Genomic DNA, 19,009 nt, shown 5'->3' on the forward strand with positions numbered 1-19,009 from the left:
AATTTCCTAATAGAGCTCAAAGCCAGAACACACACACACACACACACTCACTATTATGAGATGTGCGTCAATGAAATCATCGGCTCGTCCCGCTAATCTCATCTCAAGTGAGCTGGATCTCACAAACACAGCAACAAAGTCCGACTCTTGACCCCCACAAGAGGGTCGAGCGCTTTACGGCTCTCCAGACTCAGAGTTGCTGGGGAGGGGGGAGGGGAGCGGGGGCTGCCAATTTAACTGCAGCCTTCCTGGAGCAGCAGAAGGAAACTCGCTCAGCGCAGGAGCGAGAGGTGCGAGGACCAGGGCGCCGGTGGGATCCTGGACGTCTGAAGTTCACTTGGATGGACCAAAGACCAGCACCGGGGCCGGGAGGGGACACCACACGGCAGACACAAGAGCATGAAAGAAGGCCAGACATCAAAAGTTGGAAGAAATGAATAAATAATTCAGAAGAAGAAGCTGTGAAAAAAAGTAATACCACACACACACACATATATATATCACACATATATATATATATATATATTCCTACCTATTGTTAATGTTGACTTTTTCAAATCCCCAATAATGACAAAAATAATAATAATAACTGACCAAAAACAAGAAATCGTAGAGAAATAACAAAATCTGAACTCTAAAAACGGTCTGTTAAAGAACGTTTAAACATAAAATCTATTTATCAAATAAAAAAAGAACATTACAAAATATACGTGGAAAGTTCAATGACTGGGAAAACAAAATTCAAATCTCCTACGAGCCCCGCCAGAATGGTGTTGGTTTGATGAAGCCTGAGTGTCGACTCTCAGCTACTCGTGTTTCAGACTTGGGCTCCTGACTACTGACAGCCTTGGTGAAGCGTCTCCACGTGACGCTCCGATTTCCTCCTGGACTTTCCTTCACTCCAGCAGCAGATGCTCAATAAAAGATGTGTGGCCTCGTAAATTCACAGTGGCCTCTCCCTCCCTCCCTCCGTCTAATCTCTTTCCCCTCCACCCGCCAGCTTTTTCCACCTCTGGCCGCGGCGAGGGAGACCCTGGCGCTCGCTGGCGTCGGGATTAACGCTCATATCCGGATGAAAACTCAGCGTCAGATTGATGGAGGCCGAAGTGGCTGATGTCATGAGGACCTCCGTCCAGAGCAGTGCCGGGCTCTGAGCCACCGCCCGACTCTAAATGACTCTTCTGTTGTCGTCTGCAATTTGGCTGTCAGGGTTCATCAGCAGGCTCATGACTCATGGGTTAATTCACAGAATAGGCAGATTTAATGAGTCAGCAATCTGCGCGGGAAACAAGTTTTATATCGTTCTGTTTTTGGCAGCAGCTCTAATTCTCTTACTGGAGTCTTCAGTGTTTGACTCGGGACTCAACCCGAGTGACTCGGACTGGAACTATCTACAGGAAAAAACATTGGTGTGGATGGCGCAGCCTCTTTCAATTCATAACTGGACCAATGTTTTTTACACAAAATATTGGAGGGAAATGAAGGAATAAATGTGTTCTTGTTGAAAAAAAAGTTTAAGTAAAATTCAACATGGAACAAACAAAATCAGTAATAATATACACAAAAATGTCAACATTTCAAACTAGAGTTTTCTTTTGCTTTTTTTGTTTCTGAATATATATATATATTTTTTTTTAAGTCTGATAAATAAAGAACAAATTCATCCAAGAGGGAAAAAAGAAATCAATAAAAATATGCGTATAGAAATGCTTTCAAAAGCAGGGGGCGTTAAAGACGCAGGTCGCAGCAATGCATAGCCCAGCTGGGACCGGCGGGAGCGTTACCTCGTCGGCGTCCGTGGCCGTCAGCTGCATGATCTTGAAGCCGTCGCCGACGTTCTCCTCGATGGTGACGTCCAGGATGTCGTTGGGAAAGACGGGCGGGTTGTCGTTGACGTCCTGCAGCGTGATCTCCACCTGGAGGGAACACACACAACGTTAGCGCTGTTAGCATCCTGCTAACTTGGTGGATTAATCGAGCAAACACGAGGAGACCTGATCTGACGTGAATATGTCTTTGATGTTTACTGTAGCGTCCACTACTGACAGTCAAGTCATGACTCATGGGTTAACAACCAGAGTCCTTGATATGCGTCTGAGCAGTTTGTTTGTGGTGGCTAATAATAGCCACAACAACCCGACACGTTGAGTTGTTCAGGTGGTGAGCCCACGACACACCAGCAGAGCAACACAAACCAGAGCTGCAGTTGTGTTTCCCAATAAGACAATAGACCGAGTGCCGCTGAGTCGCGGCTCTCCGGGTCACAATCTATTCTGGACGGACAGGAAGCCGACGGATCCCAGCAGTGGCAGGAAACCTCCAAATGTGGAGCGTTCCAGAGCCTCACACCACCTGCTGAATAAGAGCTGTCAGTCGGGCGACGACACCCACCATCTGACCGCTCCACTGGCGAAACCCAGTCGTCCCGACCCGCTGACGACAGGAGCCGAGGAAGCCAGTCAACAAAGCATGAATATTGATGGTGTGTCCCCCCCTCTGCCCCCTTGATGTGTAAATAATGCAGCGCCCACTTGTGAGGAGAAGCTAATGAGGGAGAAAGCGGTCGGAGGAATAATTAGCTCTGGAGCGCGACGGAGGGAAGGAAGCCGGGTCAGCGAGCAGGAACAGGCGGCAGGTGAGACGCCACAGCTTCGGCCGCAAGATCCAGTTTCACAGGCGTCGAGTTTCGGCTGCTGGCGAGCCGTCAGTTTATTATTGATGCTCTCCGGCTCAGAGCCACACCAGAACTCAGTGAACATCTGAGAGGAAAGCTGAGCACAAACACATCTGTTTAGTCGAGCTGATGGGAGGGCCGGCCCACCAGTCCAGGCTGATTTCACCCCAGTGTCACTGTGACCTTCCCGCATCTCCAGTCTCTCTGTCGCTGCAGCGGCTCACTCGCCTCACCATGTTTCGGGTGTCACTCTCCCACCTCCAGCCAGGATCGAGCGTCTACCGTCCACACAACTGTTTCCTCATGAGAGCTCTCGGGTTTCTCCGAGTGGGACGGAGAAGAGTCGAAGTTGCAACAGACGGTGCTGATTTCTGAGCGTTCCAACAGAAGCACAAGTCCACGACTCGGCTTACGCTCTGTTCCGACCACCGGCAGCAAGTCGGGCCCAGAGGGCCGCGCCCCCTGGTGGTCTACGTTTAGCTTCAGCTAGTTTCACTAGAACTGAGAATAATATGAATTATGGAAAAACAACATTCAAAACTACCATCATGCGCTTGGTGTTTTGATGATTTTCTCTCTTCAGTCATTATTTTTAGACTAATTTATTCCTTGTCATGTCAGCCGATATGTCAAGTCAAGCTAGTTTCAAATGAAAATGTATCTGGTAAATAATAATAACAACAATAATGCTTTTTCATCATGAAATAGAATAAGAGAAGGTGAACCAGAAGATTTTGAGGGAAGAAGAGGGGAGTGGAATGGAGAGAATAACTCTTCCAACACATGTAACATTTGAAACTTTGATACAGTTTTGTTAAATTACACAAGAAGAACATTGAAGAACAAGAGAGCAAACGTCAGATACGACCTTCTAAGATCTCATCAACAGAAGGAGAACTATGGAGAGCTGATCTGGTTGGAAACCCTCAGACAGTTTGGTTCAACTTGAGTTGGACTGTCTGAGGCGCCGGAGCTTCCTCCGCTGTCCATTTTGTCATCAAGCAACAAGAAGGCCGGTCTGCAGACTCCCTCCACCAAGCTGAAGTCCACCACGTGTGCACTCACAAATGCCTGCAGAGTTATTCATCCCCTGACCGCAGTCGTCGGCAGGAATCTGAGCGTGCCGGAGATGGGAATGCGGAGAGGAAAAAGCAGACAAAGCTGGAGCGGGGCCAGACCTCGGCGCAGAAGTCAGGAGGCGATCAGATTCCCCAGCGCTCTCAAAATCTTTCGCAGAACCACCGAGAGACGAAACAAAGGAGGCTGGAAGTGATCACAGAGCACCTCGGCCCTTATGTAACCCAGAGGGGGGGGGCACGTCCGACAAGTGGTTCTAATAAAGGGGGATCACCGTGCTCTCGGAGGAGCACTTCACCCGCTGGTGCGCTGCAGGCTCCAGCCAGCGGAGTCCTCCTCCAGCGGGTCCGACGCGGCAGCTCAGTCCGCCGCTGCGTCCTGATGAAGTGCAGCTTTTATTGGGCTCATATCCGCCCACGAGCAGAGCCCAGCCGCTGGATGCAGCCCAGATGTTCAGGAGATGTTCTACAGAGCTCTCAAAAGTGTGGCTCGTGGGCCACAAGCGGCGCCTGCCCGTTTCTCTTGGGTCATTCCTGCTACTGTCTTCCTCTTATTTTTAAAAATATCTTCTTATCAGTCTGCCTCTTTAGTCTTTAGCTTAGGTTTAGTTTTTTTTATGATTCTTTATTAGCCGTATTACTGCATTTTTTTTTGCAGGAATTGCATTTTAAGTTTTATTTATATTTTTTTAATATGCATCTTCTACTGTTGTTTGTCATTCTTTAATCATCATTGAATTTTATGCCTTGTTTCCTCCATTTTCCAATTTTTTTTTTTTCCAAGTCTCACCTCAACATATTTTATTTCAAAAATATTTGGAAAATAATAACAATAATAATTTATATAAACTATTAGTTTTTAATATAATTTAATATTTTATTACATACATTTCATTTAAAGTATTTTTAAACATTAATTACACTTTTGTTTATCCTTTACATAATATAAATATTGCGGTAAATGTATGTATTTATTGTGTTTTGCACCAAAATAAAAGGATCAAATTGTGTGTGGGTCCGAGACACTTCCCACCTGACAATGACCTGAAGTGACCCCTGTTTGGACGTCAGCGGCGACTCGAGACTCGGAAGGTAATTAGACCTCCTGCACTCGTGATCACGGCGCCGTTAATGGAGGCGAAGAAGACGCTCCTCAGAGCCGGAATTCAAAGCCATCATTCCCAAATTGCCGCGGCCTCATAAACGCCCGGCGCTCTGCATCCTTGGATTAAAAGGTTACAACATCAAAACAAGAGTTCTTGAAACAGAAGAGGGATGAAAGCTAAAAAACAAAATAATGAGCTGGCTTTGAAGATTTATTTTTATTTGTGAAGAATGGAGGCGGCCATCGCGCCGCTCCTGAGGAACCAAGCGACTCTCACAAACACGTCCTCCACACGTGGGATCTGCTTCTCTTGGCCGCGACATCACAGACGAACACGCGATAAGCTCATCCGCGCTTTTTTGGCGCGAGGTTCCCTAAAATACATTTGTTATATAAATATGACAGCAGAGAATGTTCCGGGGCGCAAACATGAATCAATCACCTGGAACCTCCTCTGACACCGACAGCTGACGTCAGTCTCAGTATTACTGGGGGCGGAGTCTGCCACAGCCAGTCAGGGAGAGAAGAGGGGACACCCTGGAAAGACCTCCAGTCCATCACAGATCACATGGAGAAGGACAACACCCACAGACTAGTCACCTCTGTCTGTTTCCTGATGGTGGGAGGAAACCAGAGTGCTAGGGGAACACGCACTCAAGCAGCTCAGATAAAGTGGTCCAGACAAGGAGGTGTCCCTGGTCACCCTACTCCGTAAATAATGCCGTCAAACTGAAACACATGAGGACATCAGTGGTGAGGAACGAGCTGAGCCAGAAGGCAAAGCAACCGCTGGGTTTCCTCTCTCGCGCTTCTCAGTCTGGACTCTGTTATACAGAGGAGCTCAGCCATCCAGGAGAGACTCAGGAGAACCTCTGCTCCTGCACACTTCAGTTGCTACAGTAAACCTGACAGACCTCAAGGTCCTGCACTCGGAAACACGAGACAAAACGGGAGTCTGAGTTTTGCCGAGGCCGCTCGCCTCCGAGTCTGCCGAGTCTCTGACGTGGCCCTTTCCAGGAAGAAGCCAGCGTAAGTCCTTCGTGGTGTTTCTGTCAGCGGTGATGGATGCCAGAGATTTAGAGGATGAAAAGTGACTCTATTTACAACAACAAGATCTCTGTTGTGTCGCCGCACCGCGCTCAGCGTCCAGGGAAAGTGAGCCGCCCAAGAAATGCCTTTTTAAGTCCAGTGGAGTCGGCTACTGTGAAGAACGCTGATCTAATCAGCAGGTCACAGGACGGCGGGGGAACCGGTCGGGGAAACTCTGACTGCTTTCAATGTCGATTCAAAAAAATATACATCTATAATTGTGAAAAAATAAACACTTAATTTCTGCACTTTTTAAATGATAAATACAAATGTGCTTTTTTTGCTCAAGATTAATCCGATTGTCTTAGTGTGTTTTATTAAACGTATATTTATTATAATGTTCATTATATTCACTTATTTCACATTTATTGTTTCATTATTTCAAGCAAAAAAATGACTGGACTCATTTCCTCTCCCTTAATGACCAAGGTTCTAGAGTACCCGACTTGGATGTTCATCCAGGGAATTTCTCTTCCAGCTCCTGGACTCCGGTTGCCGGGCAACTTCCATTGTCCAGGGGTCCTTAGCGCCGATCTCCTCCTGGAGGCTCCGCCGGCCCCTCTTTCAAAAGTGGTTGCTCTTCGGATTAAAACGAGCCTGAGCGCGCTCATTAGTACGGCGGGGAGAGGGGGGATAGAGGGGATAGAGGGGATAAACAGCTTGACTCGGACTCGACTCAGCTTCCTCAACCTTGGTGTTTTAAAGTGGCGACCGAAACCTGTTTCTGGCTCTCAGGTCAGCTCCGTATGGTTCAGCAGCAGGTGTAAAGGGACAAGCCACAGCCAGACAGCTTTTCAGCTCCTGCAGTGTTTGCCCCACGTGAGCCCAGGTGGTTGGACCTTCTGGGGCAGTGATGGGGGGGTATGGCCACCTGAGATAGTCTTAATATGGGTCAGTGTTTCGGGAGATCTTGAATGTCTTCAGAGCTCGGCTCCAGCTGTGCGGCGCTAACCCACCGTAACCATCAAGGTCGCTAACTGCTCCTTTCTGGTGTTGCGGGTCACAAAAGAACCAGTATGGTTGACGGTTGAATGCCGAGGCAGGAGTAGTAGATGAGTCAGGATTTCTTCAGTGGGAAAGTCCAAGTCAGCTCAACCTTTATCCTAAGGGTTCAAGGGTCGTGCGGGGGGGTTGAGCTCAGCAGGGTCCGGTCCTGGACCGCACTCCAGTACTATAAGAACCTGGTCGTGTCTCTGAAACCTCCCGCAGCAAGTGTCAGCGCTGAAGTGAGGACTTCTTTCAGGATCTCCAGAGAAAGCGGGTTCATTGGGGATATTAAGTTGAATTAGAAAACAAGGAGCAACACGTTCCCGCTTTATTGCTCGTTCACAAACGGAGCGAGTGATTCAGCTCGGCGGCAGTAAAACACCAAACAGGTATTTAGCTTTAACTGCGGGCACATTAGCTGATGCGAGCACCAACCCCACGTCAGACCAATCCACTTCTGCTCTGCTCCATTTCCTCCTCCTTAATGAAGTTGGAGGTAGACGCTGGAGATCTAATGAACTATTAAATGGAGAAAGAGCCTGTTCTTGGTTTTTGCATAATTGCCGCGGCGCTATTTTAGTGCGGCGTACATCTGCAGGCGTCGTTTGGGCCTCGGCAGGAAACGGCTCGGCAGCGCAGACCGAGGTGAAGACATTCTGAGGGGAACAAAGTTGATGAATTTAACATGAGGCGGTTTAAAAGAGGAAAAAGAGGAGGGAGGTTTGGCTGAGCGGAGGCCCGGGGAGGTTCCCTCACGGAGCTGCAGGAGAAGTGGAACTCAAAGCTCCAGGACGTACACATGTAGCTCTGTGACATCACTTCCTCTTCCTCTGCACTTCAGAATACCAGTGGTACTTCATTGTGGAGAGTTACACGCTGAGTGTCGGGAGTGAAACCTGGTCTGCCGTCGGAGAGACTCAGGCCCATGGTAATGACTCACTGAGACTTAGATCAGATTCAGATCAACTGTCAACTTAGCTACTACCAGTTGAGTCATCCGAGTCCAGAGACTCACCATAACGTACGAGTCAACAAGGCACCTTTACGACCGCAATGTTTGCTCAGTAGGACTCATGTGGAGGACATGAAAGAGAGCAGTCGTGACACGAACATTTGAAAGGCTCATGTCAAGTAGACGAACTTTAGACAGATGCAGAGTCTCCAGCTGCTCCCACAACCGTGTCCTCAGCCTTTGACTCCCCGCAGGTGAGTCACAGCATGTGGTGTGGCAATGCTGCAGTAGGGAAGTTAAACCCGATCCACAGTTTGAGTGAGTCCTGGCTGCAATGAGTCACAGTGAACCCTACTGCTTCATACTCTACGAGTCTGACTCACTTCTTGGGTTCATATAAAAAAAGCAAGCCAACCAGTCATCTGACTATATGACTCACTGAATCACGGCGTAATGACTTAAAAATATATTTGAGTTAAAGGAACACACTGTTCTGGAGAGTCAAATCCCGCCGTCAGACTGTGTAACTCGTGCTGCTAATATGACCCAGTTACTCAAGACTCGTTGGCGTCTCAACAACGAAACAACCCAATGCAAACACAATGTTTCGTCTGAATCGGAGCAACTCACGGGTGAAAGTTGTTGAGTACTGCCAAGGGTAGCGACCTGAACAGTTGGGGACTCGAACGAGTCGAACGAGTCGGCGAGTCGAACAAACCCAAGACACGTTAAGATGAAGGTGACTCTCCGGCGACAGTTCGGCCGACCTGTTGCTCGGACGAGGCGGACACACCCCTCCCGTGTGGCGGCAGCGAGATGAAACCCGAACCTCAGATGTTGAGCGACTTCATCCCACGGTGGTCCGTGTGAGTCTCATTCAAACATGTGCGAGCAAAACGTCCCCACAAGCGCTCACATGGCTTTATCATGAAGATGTGTCTTCTCCAACCACCATCCGTCTTAATTAAGCGTCCATTTGTATGCTCTTCAACCGCGAGACAAAATAGCATGGGAAGCAAACCCCCCACCCTTGGGCCCAAATCTGGGTCTCCAAGACATCATTAGCGGATTAAAACCACAAAGGCTTCAATGGCCTCCCCGTGTTGCCGGCACATTTCATTATCTGCCAGTGTTCACGCCGATTCCCATCCTTGGCGTTTCCCCTCGCATTCCTCCACACGGAGCGCTCTTTTGAGGCGCTCGAGGTCCGTGAGCCGCTCCTGGGCCAGAGTGGGGGTCTTCCCGCTGGACCCGTGTCACCACAACAAAAAGGAAATGTTTCAAAAACAGCCTTATGGCTAAGTCGCCTTCACAGCCACCGCTTCTTCCCCCTCTTTTTGTCTGCCGCACGCTTGAGCGGAGCCCAATAGCCCAGAGACAATTCATCTCAATTCCCCATTCAGGGAACCTACAGAGACTATTAATTGTCGACTCATAAAGCCCCCACAGAAGCCCCCTGAGAGAGGAAGCAGTTGTTTTCTTCTCCTCCTCCAGCAGCTCATCGTCATCTCCAACACCTCGAGGTTTCCTCCGGGGTCCGTGGGGTCGGTTCAGGAGGTGAAAAGGTGACCATGATTCCTGGGAGCCACGTCGGGGTGGAAACCTCGGGTCAGAGCGAGGGTGCCATTTGTTAGTCGACCTTTCCTGCTGATCTGACACGCTTTTTGTGGAAAGAGAATTACGGGCAAAGGGGGCGGGGACCAAGGCCTGTTTGGGAAGAGGAGCGGGACATTTCGGCCCACGCACTTTTCCAAAGTCTTAACCTCAAAAAGCTCTGACGGGAAAACCCATCTTTCACACTCCATTTATTCACCCAGAAGTGGGAACATTTTCAGCCTACTGCATTAAATATGCAACCGAAGTTCCCAATTGCTCAATTCATTCATCTCAAACTTGGGGCCTGTGAGCCAAGTGGGGGCCCCGGACAGTTTTTCATGGCCCCTGACATCATATTCAAAGCAGCCACTGCTCATACTTGCAGTCCAAAGACAGTTTTTGAGGAAGCAAATGGCCTTGGTTTCACCTCCTGAATCCTGATTGGTCGTCATTTCACCAGTCAACTCCGCCCTCGCATGACCGCTCAGATAGATAGAAGCCATGCAGGAGAAAGTACCAAAAACCTAAAGTAGCAGCAGTAGAGAGGGAAGTCTGGGCCTCTGTGGCACAGCTGCTGCCCCCGCGAGAGCATCAGCACCGTCTCCAGTTACCACCCCTGAACGACGGTGCGCTGAGGAGGTAAAAAGGCTTGCAGTGATCGCACTCGATCTAGTCGCAGACAGCAGCAGTCACCACCCCGCTCCGACCCCCCCTCCCCTCTTCAAACCGGCCACTTGGCGCTCACAACAGAAAGGAGGTTAAGAGAGTGGAAAAGGGGAACGAGGGCAGCAAGTGAGAAAGAAGACAAGTGAAGTCGGCCGTGGGCCTCTTTTGCTCTCTTTTCAGCTTCCCCCCACTTCCCCCCTTCACACATTCTGCCTCACAGCTGTCCCGCAGGAGTCACGGAAAAATGTTTTGCATTGGTCGGATATCAACTGTGACACATTCGAGTCGCTAAATTGAAAGATGCAATGAGGATGACAACCACACGGGTGAAAGTTCTGCCCCGCCAACATCTCTTCCACGGAAGGGTTCCCGCTCCGCCACCTGTCCTCACTGTGGGTTTCATTCGGGAGCTGCACATGAGGCGATTATGTCAAAACCTTCTCACGGCGAGACAAAGTCCGTCCTCTGTTTGCTTCACGTGAGCTTGTTTGGTTTTCTGGTAATGAGCTGGCTCTTTGAAAGCTGAGCAAAGAGGGAGGGCTCTTTTCTTTTCCCAAGTCCATTCTCCGTCTGCCTGACCCTAATCTGGATTAGCAGGTTTTCTTTCCTGGGATTAGCAGGTCCAGTTAAACATCACGCAGAATGGTGGCGGTGCAGCGGGGAGTGGAGCTGGACGGCGAAGGAAATGAAAAGAAGCGCTGCGTGGGAATGGAGGTTTGGGCTGCCGGGGCCAAACCGACTGGTTTCTTTGGCTGACCAGGGAGTCGGGCTACCGTGCTATGGAGAAGCATTCCGAGACAGCGTGGAGTCGCACTGAGAGGCGGTCGCAGAGCTCCGAAAAACATTCCTCAGATGTGTCATTTTGATTCACTTCAAGCCTCATGAATAAAGACGACTCGCTGGTGGACGCCTGTGATCTTGAATCATGAGCTTCCTCCAGAGGTTGCAGGTTGAAATCCAGAGAGGCTGTTGTCCTCAGAAAGTGTCAGTCGTTCACTTTATTTTCCCAAATCCTCATTGTGCTGCTTCCTGCATGCACTTCCTCCCAAGACAGGAAGTGGCTCACATACAGGAAGTCATATCCGCACAGGTGTAGATCGTGAGGTCAGCCGGAGTTTGATCCTCGCACTGAAACATGGTGACCTCAGATCAAACGGGTTTTCCACGTTGGGTGGTTTGTTTGGAGCTGTGTTTCATTTTGCGAGTTTTTTTCTATTTGCTGCATTTTTTGTAGTTTAAACATTAAGTCAAATGTTCTTTTTTTTTATTACCCCCAGTATTTATTTATTTATTTATAAAAGTTGACTAATGTGTTTGTCTCATTTTGTTTTTAAGTATTTTTATTCGTTAAAAACATAGAGATAAATAAATTATTATTTTCTGCAGTTCTACCACCCACCCCTGACAAAAATAGATGTCAATATTCAAATAAAATAATTAAGTGTTATGTGATTTATCTTCTAATCCCCGAAAAGCCACTTAAGTTAGCTCACAACAAATGGAAGATTTAGATAATTATGAAAGAATGGCAATTTCATATGGCATGGTTCTTGCAAAAAAGACAGTACTGGAATAAAGAAGTTCCACCTCGCTCTGATATATGGCTATACATGGAGAATATTCGCTATGCTGTAATGGGTAGAACTGAAAAGTTTAATCGGATGTGGCAGCCATTTATAATGTATATTACACCGCAATGACGAGTCTAGACACCTCTGGACTTTAATGTTCTTTCTGCAATATAATTTACGAATGCTTGAGAGGATCATGTTTTATCTCATTTTTTGTATGGAGTGCACTTTTTTTTCTTAAGGGGAGTTTGGTGGGATATGTAGGTTCTGTCTTGCATTTTTGAAAACTGGAAAATAAAACACTACAAAAAAAAATGCTGATGTGGACTTGTAATATTCCCATTTTTTCCACGTGTTTCTTGTCATCATCAAAGTCATTTAGCATTCTACTTAAATTATTTAATACACATTTGATGTTTCTGTTTTGATGTTTTTAAGCCTCGTTCTTTATGCTCTATTTTTCAATTTCTTCATTTGAGTTGTTCCCGCTGAGCCAAGCTGCTCCAGCGAACAGAACAAACAGTTGCCGGCGTCGCCCTTGAAGAGCCTGGATCCTCCGGTCCCCAGTTAAGTCCTGGCTACAGCCCTGAATAGACTGCGGTTTGCGAATGGACGACAAGTGTCAGCGGTTGGAAACCTTTGGCGACACAAAAATACCAGAAACAATATCAGGCAAACAAAGGTCCGCCCCCTCCGGTTCGCCAGATCCTCGCACCCGCGCCGCACGTGCGCCCCCCTCGTCTGGCCGCCTAATTCCTGCGGCTATTTCCCCCCGCGCCGTCGGCTCCTGTTTCACTGCAGTTGCTGCCGCTACCTGCCTGATCCCAGTTTAGAGCGCCGCACCTGTGCCGCCGTCCAGCGGCTCCACTTTCCGTGACTTCATTTCTTTAATTTGAATTCTCCGATTTCTGCTGAGCAAACACTGGGGATCACAGTTACACCTGAAAGTGCTGAGTTCTGGAGCGGCCCAGTTTTGTTTGGACACTTGAGTCTCATTTGAGTGGTTATGAGGCTTTCAAGGAAACCTAAATGTTATTTATTTAGGAGGCAGACTTGTTTTGCCAGCTGCTTAAACTCTGCTGGAGTTTTTCAGTCTGCGTGGAGGAGAAGGTTTAAAAAAGACAAGACTGTTTAAGAACATTTGGAGGTGGAGGCAAAAGAAGTGACAGGAGACAGAGAGAGGGCCTGGTCTGCAGCGACAGAGATGAGAGGAGGGCGGGGAGACGGCAGATCTGAGGTGGTGATGTGAACCACTCCACTCCAGTCAAAGATCACAGAGCTGCAGGCAGAGTCAGCTTTTCTGTCTGGCTTTTCATTTCTCATCGATATTTGCCTGAAAAATAACATTTCTAATGGAAAAAAAATATCAAGTAAATCAAGGAGCGATTAACTGAAAAATAAATAAACTGATTTAAGTTTAAGTCTCAAAAACAAAGTTGAATTAAAATGGGCAAATACAAAATAAAGATCTAGATTGTATCCAGGTAAAATATTGTCACCAGCATTCTGCTCTCTGTAACTGAGCGATCGCCAACAACCTCCCCGCGTCACGTTCCACTTGTCTCGCTCTGACTCTTTATGGCTTCACAGGAATGTCTTGTGACAAGCTTCGATTAATCCGCCCAACAATGCCACACAGTCCTGCAAACAAAGAGCGACGGGGGAGGGGGAGGGGGGCGCCAGGTAAATCTGCATTAACAGTCTAAGTTTGGCCCCCACACACACACACACATACACCTTTCTTCACCACTGAAAACTCAAAAAACTCACTCAAAAACCCAGCACAACCTGCTGGGACGTCACATGACCAGCTGAACCAGGCGGTGAGTGGAGCTCCAGCATCAGAGACTCAGAGCAGAGCAGACGTCAGGTGACGACACAGAGAGATGGAGGAGGCCCCAGGACAGACCTGGGAGCAGCAGTGAAGACAGGAGTGGACATTTGTCCGGACTGTCATGGACTTAATGGACCAGCGCAGCAGAGTCGAACAGAAAAGCAGCTGTGTTTAGGAAATGAAGTCATTCGTCAAATACGGTGGCGATCTCTCTCTCGCTCGGTCGCTCGCTCGACCCAGACCACATCATCTCTTCCACAACTGTTCCCACAGATCCATCAGGGTCCAGAAGACGGACCTCGAAGGCCTCGGGCAATTAGTGGAGCAGCAGCTGGAGAGAGCATTAGACAGTGTTTGCTTCATCTCAGTGTTTAAAGAAGACGTAAGGAAGGAGGGAAGGTCTGGCTGTGACGGCTCCTCCCACCTCCGCTTTATTGAGATGGCAGCAGATGAACAACTCTGAAGCAGAGATCCCCGGGGTCAGGCTCCTCAAGGCGTCACACACCAGTCTGCTGTCGGCTCGGTTCTGGCCCGTCGTCGCTGGCTAATAGCCTCACTGCTCTTAGCTCAGCAACCACCCGTGAATCTGAACCACGGCCGTCGCTCAGCTCAACAGAACAATCCAAACACACAACAAACTGCAGCTCAAACACCGTCCACAAGCTGGACACACATCCCACTGAAGAACAAGCTTCAAACAAACCAGATGCACAGCAACAACTCAACAGACTTGAGCGAAACAACAGGACTTTTTATGACGTTCATATTTGGTGGAGCAGATTCATAGCAAGCAGGTGGTATCGTAGGCTTGATGTGCCTGGTGGTTTGTAAATTCCTTTTTGCACAGTTCGCACAAAACCACATTGTTATCAAGGCTTCCATCAGGCAGTTTCTTAAAATGAAACTTGCCCCCCATAAGTCCAAGTAGCATTTTCTCTTCGGATTCCTCCATGTTTGTTGTCGTTGTTATCATCCTAGCTGCCACGTGTCTTGTGCATCAGTGTGATCAGTGGACCAGGAACTCCTGCACTGACTAAGGTTCCCTGTTATCTGGAGAGAAAACTGTTCAGTTAAATTAAATTAAAATAAAACGATTGCAATTATTTAAATGATTAAAATTATTCATTATTTTTGTGCTTTTTTGTGAGAGAAAAACACAGTCACACTCCTAAAAAGTCCCACCACTAGTATTCATATTTTTGTGTGGAGGCTGGGGAAAGGGTTATGGTCATGAGAGGTCCTCATAAAGACAGAGCCACAAGTATGTGTCTGTGTGTGTAATGCAACAATACGACTGGGACACCATACCAGCACTAGCGTATGGAAATTTAGGACGTCCATCGATATAAAAACCACGGCAAAGCTTTGTCTTCCGGCTTTCCTCGCCTCACTCCTGACCAGCACCCCGGGACACAAAAGCCCCTGCACCCCAGGAAGGACCCCCAGTCTGGACCGGATGTTCCCTCCTTGTCTGAGGCAGTGAGAGTGCACAGATGACCCTCCACGGTCCGGGCAGTCAACCTGTCAACTGCAGCAGGTATGATGTAAAGTGCGGGACGTGATGAGGGAAGCAGTCGGAGCGTGGGAGCCTGAGAACCGTCCGTCTTATCTGAAGCACTCACAGTAAATCATTCAGCCGGTTCTCCGGCCCATCAGGACCAGGAGGACTGTGTCGCTTCACCTTCACTCTCTTCACCCGCTCACATAAATACCCCAAAACCGGGCACTGGGACTCGCAGATAAGGTTTTAAGGCCGAGTTCAGCGCGAGGTCGTAATCCATCGCGGCGACTCCTCTTCGCTGTTGTCATTGGCAGCGCTGAGCGAGTGATGCGAGCCTCGTTCCGGGTCTATTCTCGACGGCGTAAACTTTTTTTTTCTGCGGATTTAAATTGAAGGTCTGCAATCAGTTCTCCAAACTTCCTCACCAGACTGTTTATTTCTATCCCGCGACGGTGATGAAGCACCAGATTTGGGGTTCTTCCCTCTTTTATTATGATGAAGAAGCGGGTCTGCTTCATGTTAGCATGAAGCGGCTCCAAGTGTGTCATCGGGATTTATGGTGCAGGCCGCGTATATCTCTGTGATTTTCCACACATTCCTCTCACAGTTTGCACTCGGCGGCGCGCTGGCCTTAACCTGCGACACCAAAACAAATGGGACGATTAAACCGCTGTTGACGCTAATTAAACGTTGGACCCAGAGTCAGAAGACAAACAGAACCGGGCCAGATTTAACTGTGAGTGAGCGTGGCCGTCTGTAAATCACTTTTACAACTCGCATGTGGGAATTACCACCTCCTGACCGACGTCGGGACACCGCTGGAAACTGTGTGTGGAGAACGTGGCGCACGCTGTCCAGATACAGTTCGCAAAAAACTCAAGCTTTTTCAACTGTGGTCACATGACGTTCACAGCCCCGGGTCCTCTTCTAGCTAGCTCACTGACAAGTGCGTCAGACAGTTGAGCTTCCTTCACCCCACCCACTTTTCTAGAGCATCTGTGAGAGACCCTGAGTTGAGCTGCGGAGGACGTCTACCAGAACACAGTCCAGACACGGTTCGGTTCTTCAGCTCTGAAAAACGCCACTCGTTCTGATCCAGGTCACCTCTCGAGTCAGACCGCAGTGAAACAGTCCGCCTCTCTAGTCATGTGACCGCGGCCCTTTCTCACGCCCTCGCCGTCCTCCCTGCAGATATGAAGAGGGCAGCTCTGGACGCTGTCCAGACCTGACTCTGGTGAGCCAGTTTTATCAAGCTGTCAGGACTCGTCAGGTTCAAAGTTCCTCGGAAAGGGCAGACGCAACAACACAGAGTCAGAAGGGAGCGCTTTCACAGACGAGCGTCTGGAAAACTTAATGAAGGGAAATCTAAGATGGCAGCGTTCATCCACCCGGAGCGGCGAGAGGCTTCGTCCTCCTGGATTCTGAGCTGGTGAAGCTTGCCAACTCTGGGCTCGGGCTGAAGAGCCCCGGCATCGAGGCTGTCGTCCATGCTGGGGCACTTGAGCCCGACCCGAGGCTGATGGAGGTCAGAAAGTTAAACCAAGCCAGAGGAGGGAAGGAGCACAAGGGCGGGGAGTGTTGTGAGCCTTGGCAGCCAGGCCGGCACCACTTCCTGTTATTTGTTGAGTAGTAAGACTGGACCCTCGAGGGAGTTCTTATCACAGGGTTGTTGACCTGAGCGGCAGCATTTCCTACCTCAGGACGAGAAACACGTTCCATTCAACGCTACCGGGGCAGATCACGAGTCAATCAAAAACCACAAACATCCAATCGCAGTTAGTTACGCCACTTGTTTTCTATTATTCATGTAATTTTGCACCAATTCATACCTACATTTTTATTTATTTGAAGCTTTACATTTATTTTTATTTCATCAGATCTAAACTTTTTAATGTTGCTAAAGATCTAAACAGTTATTATCTATTCCCTGTTTGTTTTACATACTGTTTGACATATTTTATTCTATTGTTTAATTTAATGTATTCTATAAAATTGTTTTCAGATTTCCTGGACATATATTCTTCTCTCATAATGTTAGCACAACTTTCATACGCCTTTTGGGAAACTGAGTTATTCTATTAAAATATTTCATCCAAGTTGTAAGGACCTTCCTGGACCCTGCACCTTCATCATCCACACAGAGCTCCTGAACAGACGCTGCGGTGTTGGAGTGCATTTCCAGCGCGGTGAGATCCGAGCAGGTCGGACCTGCAGACGCCTCAGCCTGGCTTTTATTGTGCTGATTGTAAAGTCTGGGATGTGAACCAGCATTCATGCGGCCAGACAGACCTGATTAGTCCTCGGCGAGTGGGCGACGTGTGTGAACGGCAACAGAGGAGGGTCTTTCTTCCCTCGCTCTGTCTCACGTCACAGCCGCTCCTAATTGCTTAATTTCATAAACTCCTGAAAGGTCGGCGGACGTGGGCGTCTCGCGGCGTCAATACCTGCGGCTCAGCGTGGACAATCGGGGGCGGTGGGAGTCAGACGGGGACCACAGGGGTCCGTTCACGAGGAGGCCGATAATGGGCCGGGGCCAGACTGAGCCTGAAGCCAGTCGCTGCTGATCACAGGGCGTGGGAGGAAATCAGAAGATGAACCTCTGCGTTGTTAGAGTGACGCGGGTTAAATGAGTCACTCTCACTTTCGTCGACTCAACTTGTCGAGTGTTTCTGTGGTTGACGCCTGCCTCTGATGGGGTTAAACCTGGTCAGCAGTCTGAGCAACTCAAACCTGTGGACCTGTTTGACTTCGACAAAGACAAGGGTGAAAAACAATTCCTGTGGACACAAGCGACACAACCTTTAAAATGAACCTTTAGTTCATCTATGACTCGAGGGTTAATGACGAGATCCAGACCAAGCCTGCAAACACGACCTACACACAGGAACAAAGCTCGTGTAAAGACAGTGACGGAACTCACACACCAGACGAGAACAGCACATTATCACCTGGACTCCTTATTCTGAACCTTTCCTTTCTCTAAGGTTCCAAATGTTTTCAGGAATCAGATTTGCTCAACCGTGAAGGTCACAGGTTCTGATTCATCATGTGCAAGTTTGACAACCATCACACACTGGGGCTGGTGTTAGCATGCTAGCACGCGTCACGCTTGGGTGGATGGAAGTGACACAGACGTCAGAGTCACAAGGCTCCAGGTCCACCAGTGTGAGCGAGAATGTTGGTGGTTCCAACATTACAAGTCTGCATCAGTTACACAGGAGCCGACTGTTCCAGGTATCGGAGGAAAAGCTGGTATCAATGCTCGCCATCAGTTATATGGGAACCTTGAAAGTGAGCCGTGTTTATACTGCATCGGAAAAGCCAGATAAGATCAGCATTTTTAGCATGCTACGGTCGACGCTGGCGATCGCGAGTTTCATTTATTCCGTTTGGAGATTTTGCTCTATCAGACCTTTTTTACAAGAGGAATTCGGCGGAGGGCCGTTCGCATAAGATAAAGCCCAGTATAAACACGCTCCCATTAGGAAACTGGCGGGCGACCAGCGTTTACCTCAAAGGGTTCTGCGTTATCTGCAAAGTGGCCCGGTGATTCACGGCTGCCGAGGGACCGCTGAGGAGATCCAGGTTTAGCTGGCTAAAGGTCAGTCTGTCTCTGTAAAACTGACTTTTTCACGTGGATTACTGGGACAGGGAGGGTCAGTGTGTTGGTGAAGCTTCTCACGCCGGCCACCTGGAGGGACGGCAGCCGGGAGCAGAGGCACACAATCACATCAACCTGCTTTCCAGAGGGATCTGTGGAAAGGTTTGTTCTCCACTGATCACTTCTTACAGAGCTGTACAAGCTTTGATTGATGTCTGGGTGAGGGTTCAATTCCCAGTCATGGATCTAAGTCAGGAAGGAGATATGACATGTTCAATACATTTAAGTAAGTTCAGCTCAAAGGCATCTTCAGTCATGCTGAAGAAAGAGCTGAGCCAGAAGACAGCTCTCCACTGA

At 48.6% G+C, this 19,009-nt stretch overlaps 1 protein-coding gene across 2 annotated transcripts in view; it reads right to left on the bottom strand.

The window, feature by feature from the left end:
• Positions 1-19,009, bottom strand: part of LOC128766959 (protocadherin Fat 4) — a 79,469-nt gene that overhangs the window by 33,940 nt on the left and 26,520 nt on the right. For both annotated transcript variants that reach the window (XM_053878573.1, XM_053878572.1), the window contains exon 2: positions 1,785-1,916. In XM_053878573.1, coding sequence (XP_053734548.1) covers positions 1,785-1,916 — 132 coding nt within the window. The remainder of the gene's footprint in view (positions 1-1,784; positions 1,917-19,009) is intronic.

The sequence above is a fragment of the Synchiropus splendidus genome, chromosome 11 (genome assembly GCF_027744825.2).
Source record: "Synchiropus splendidus isolate RoL2022-P1 chromosome 11, RoL_Sspl_1.0, whole genome shotgun sequence".
NCBI lineage: Eukaryota > Metazoa > Chordata > Actinopteri > Syngnathiformes > Callionymidae > Synchiropus > Synchiropus splendidus.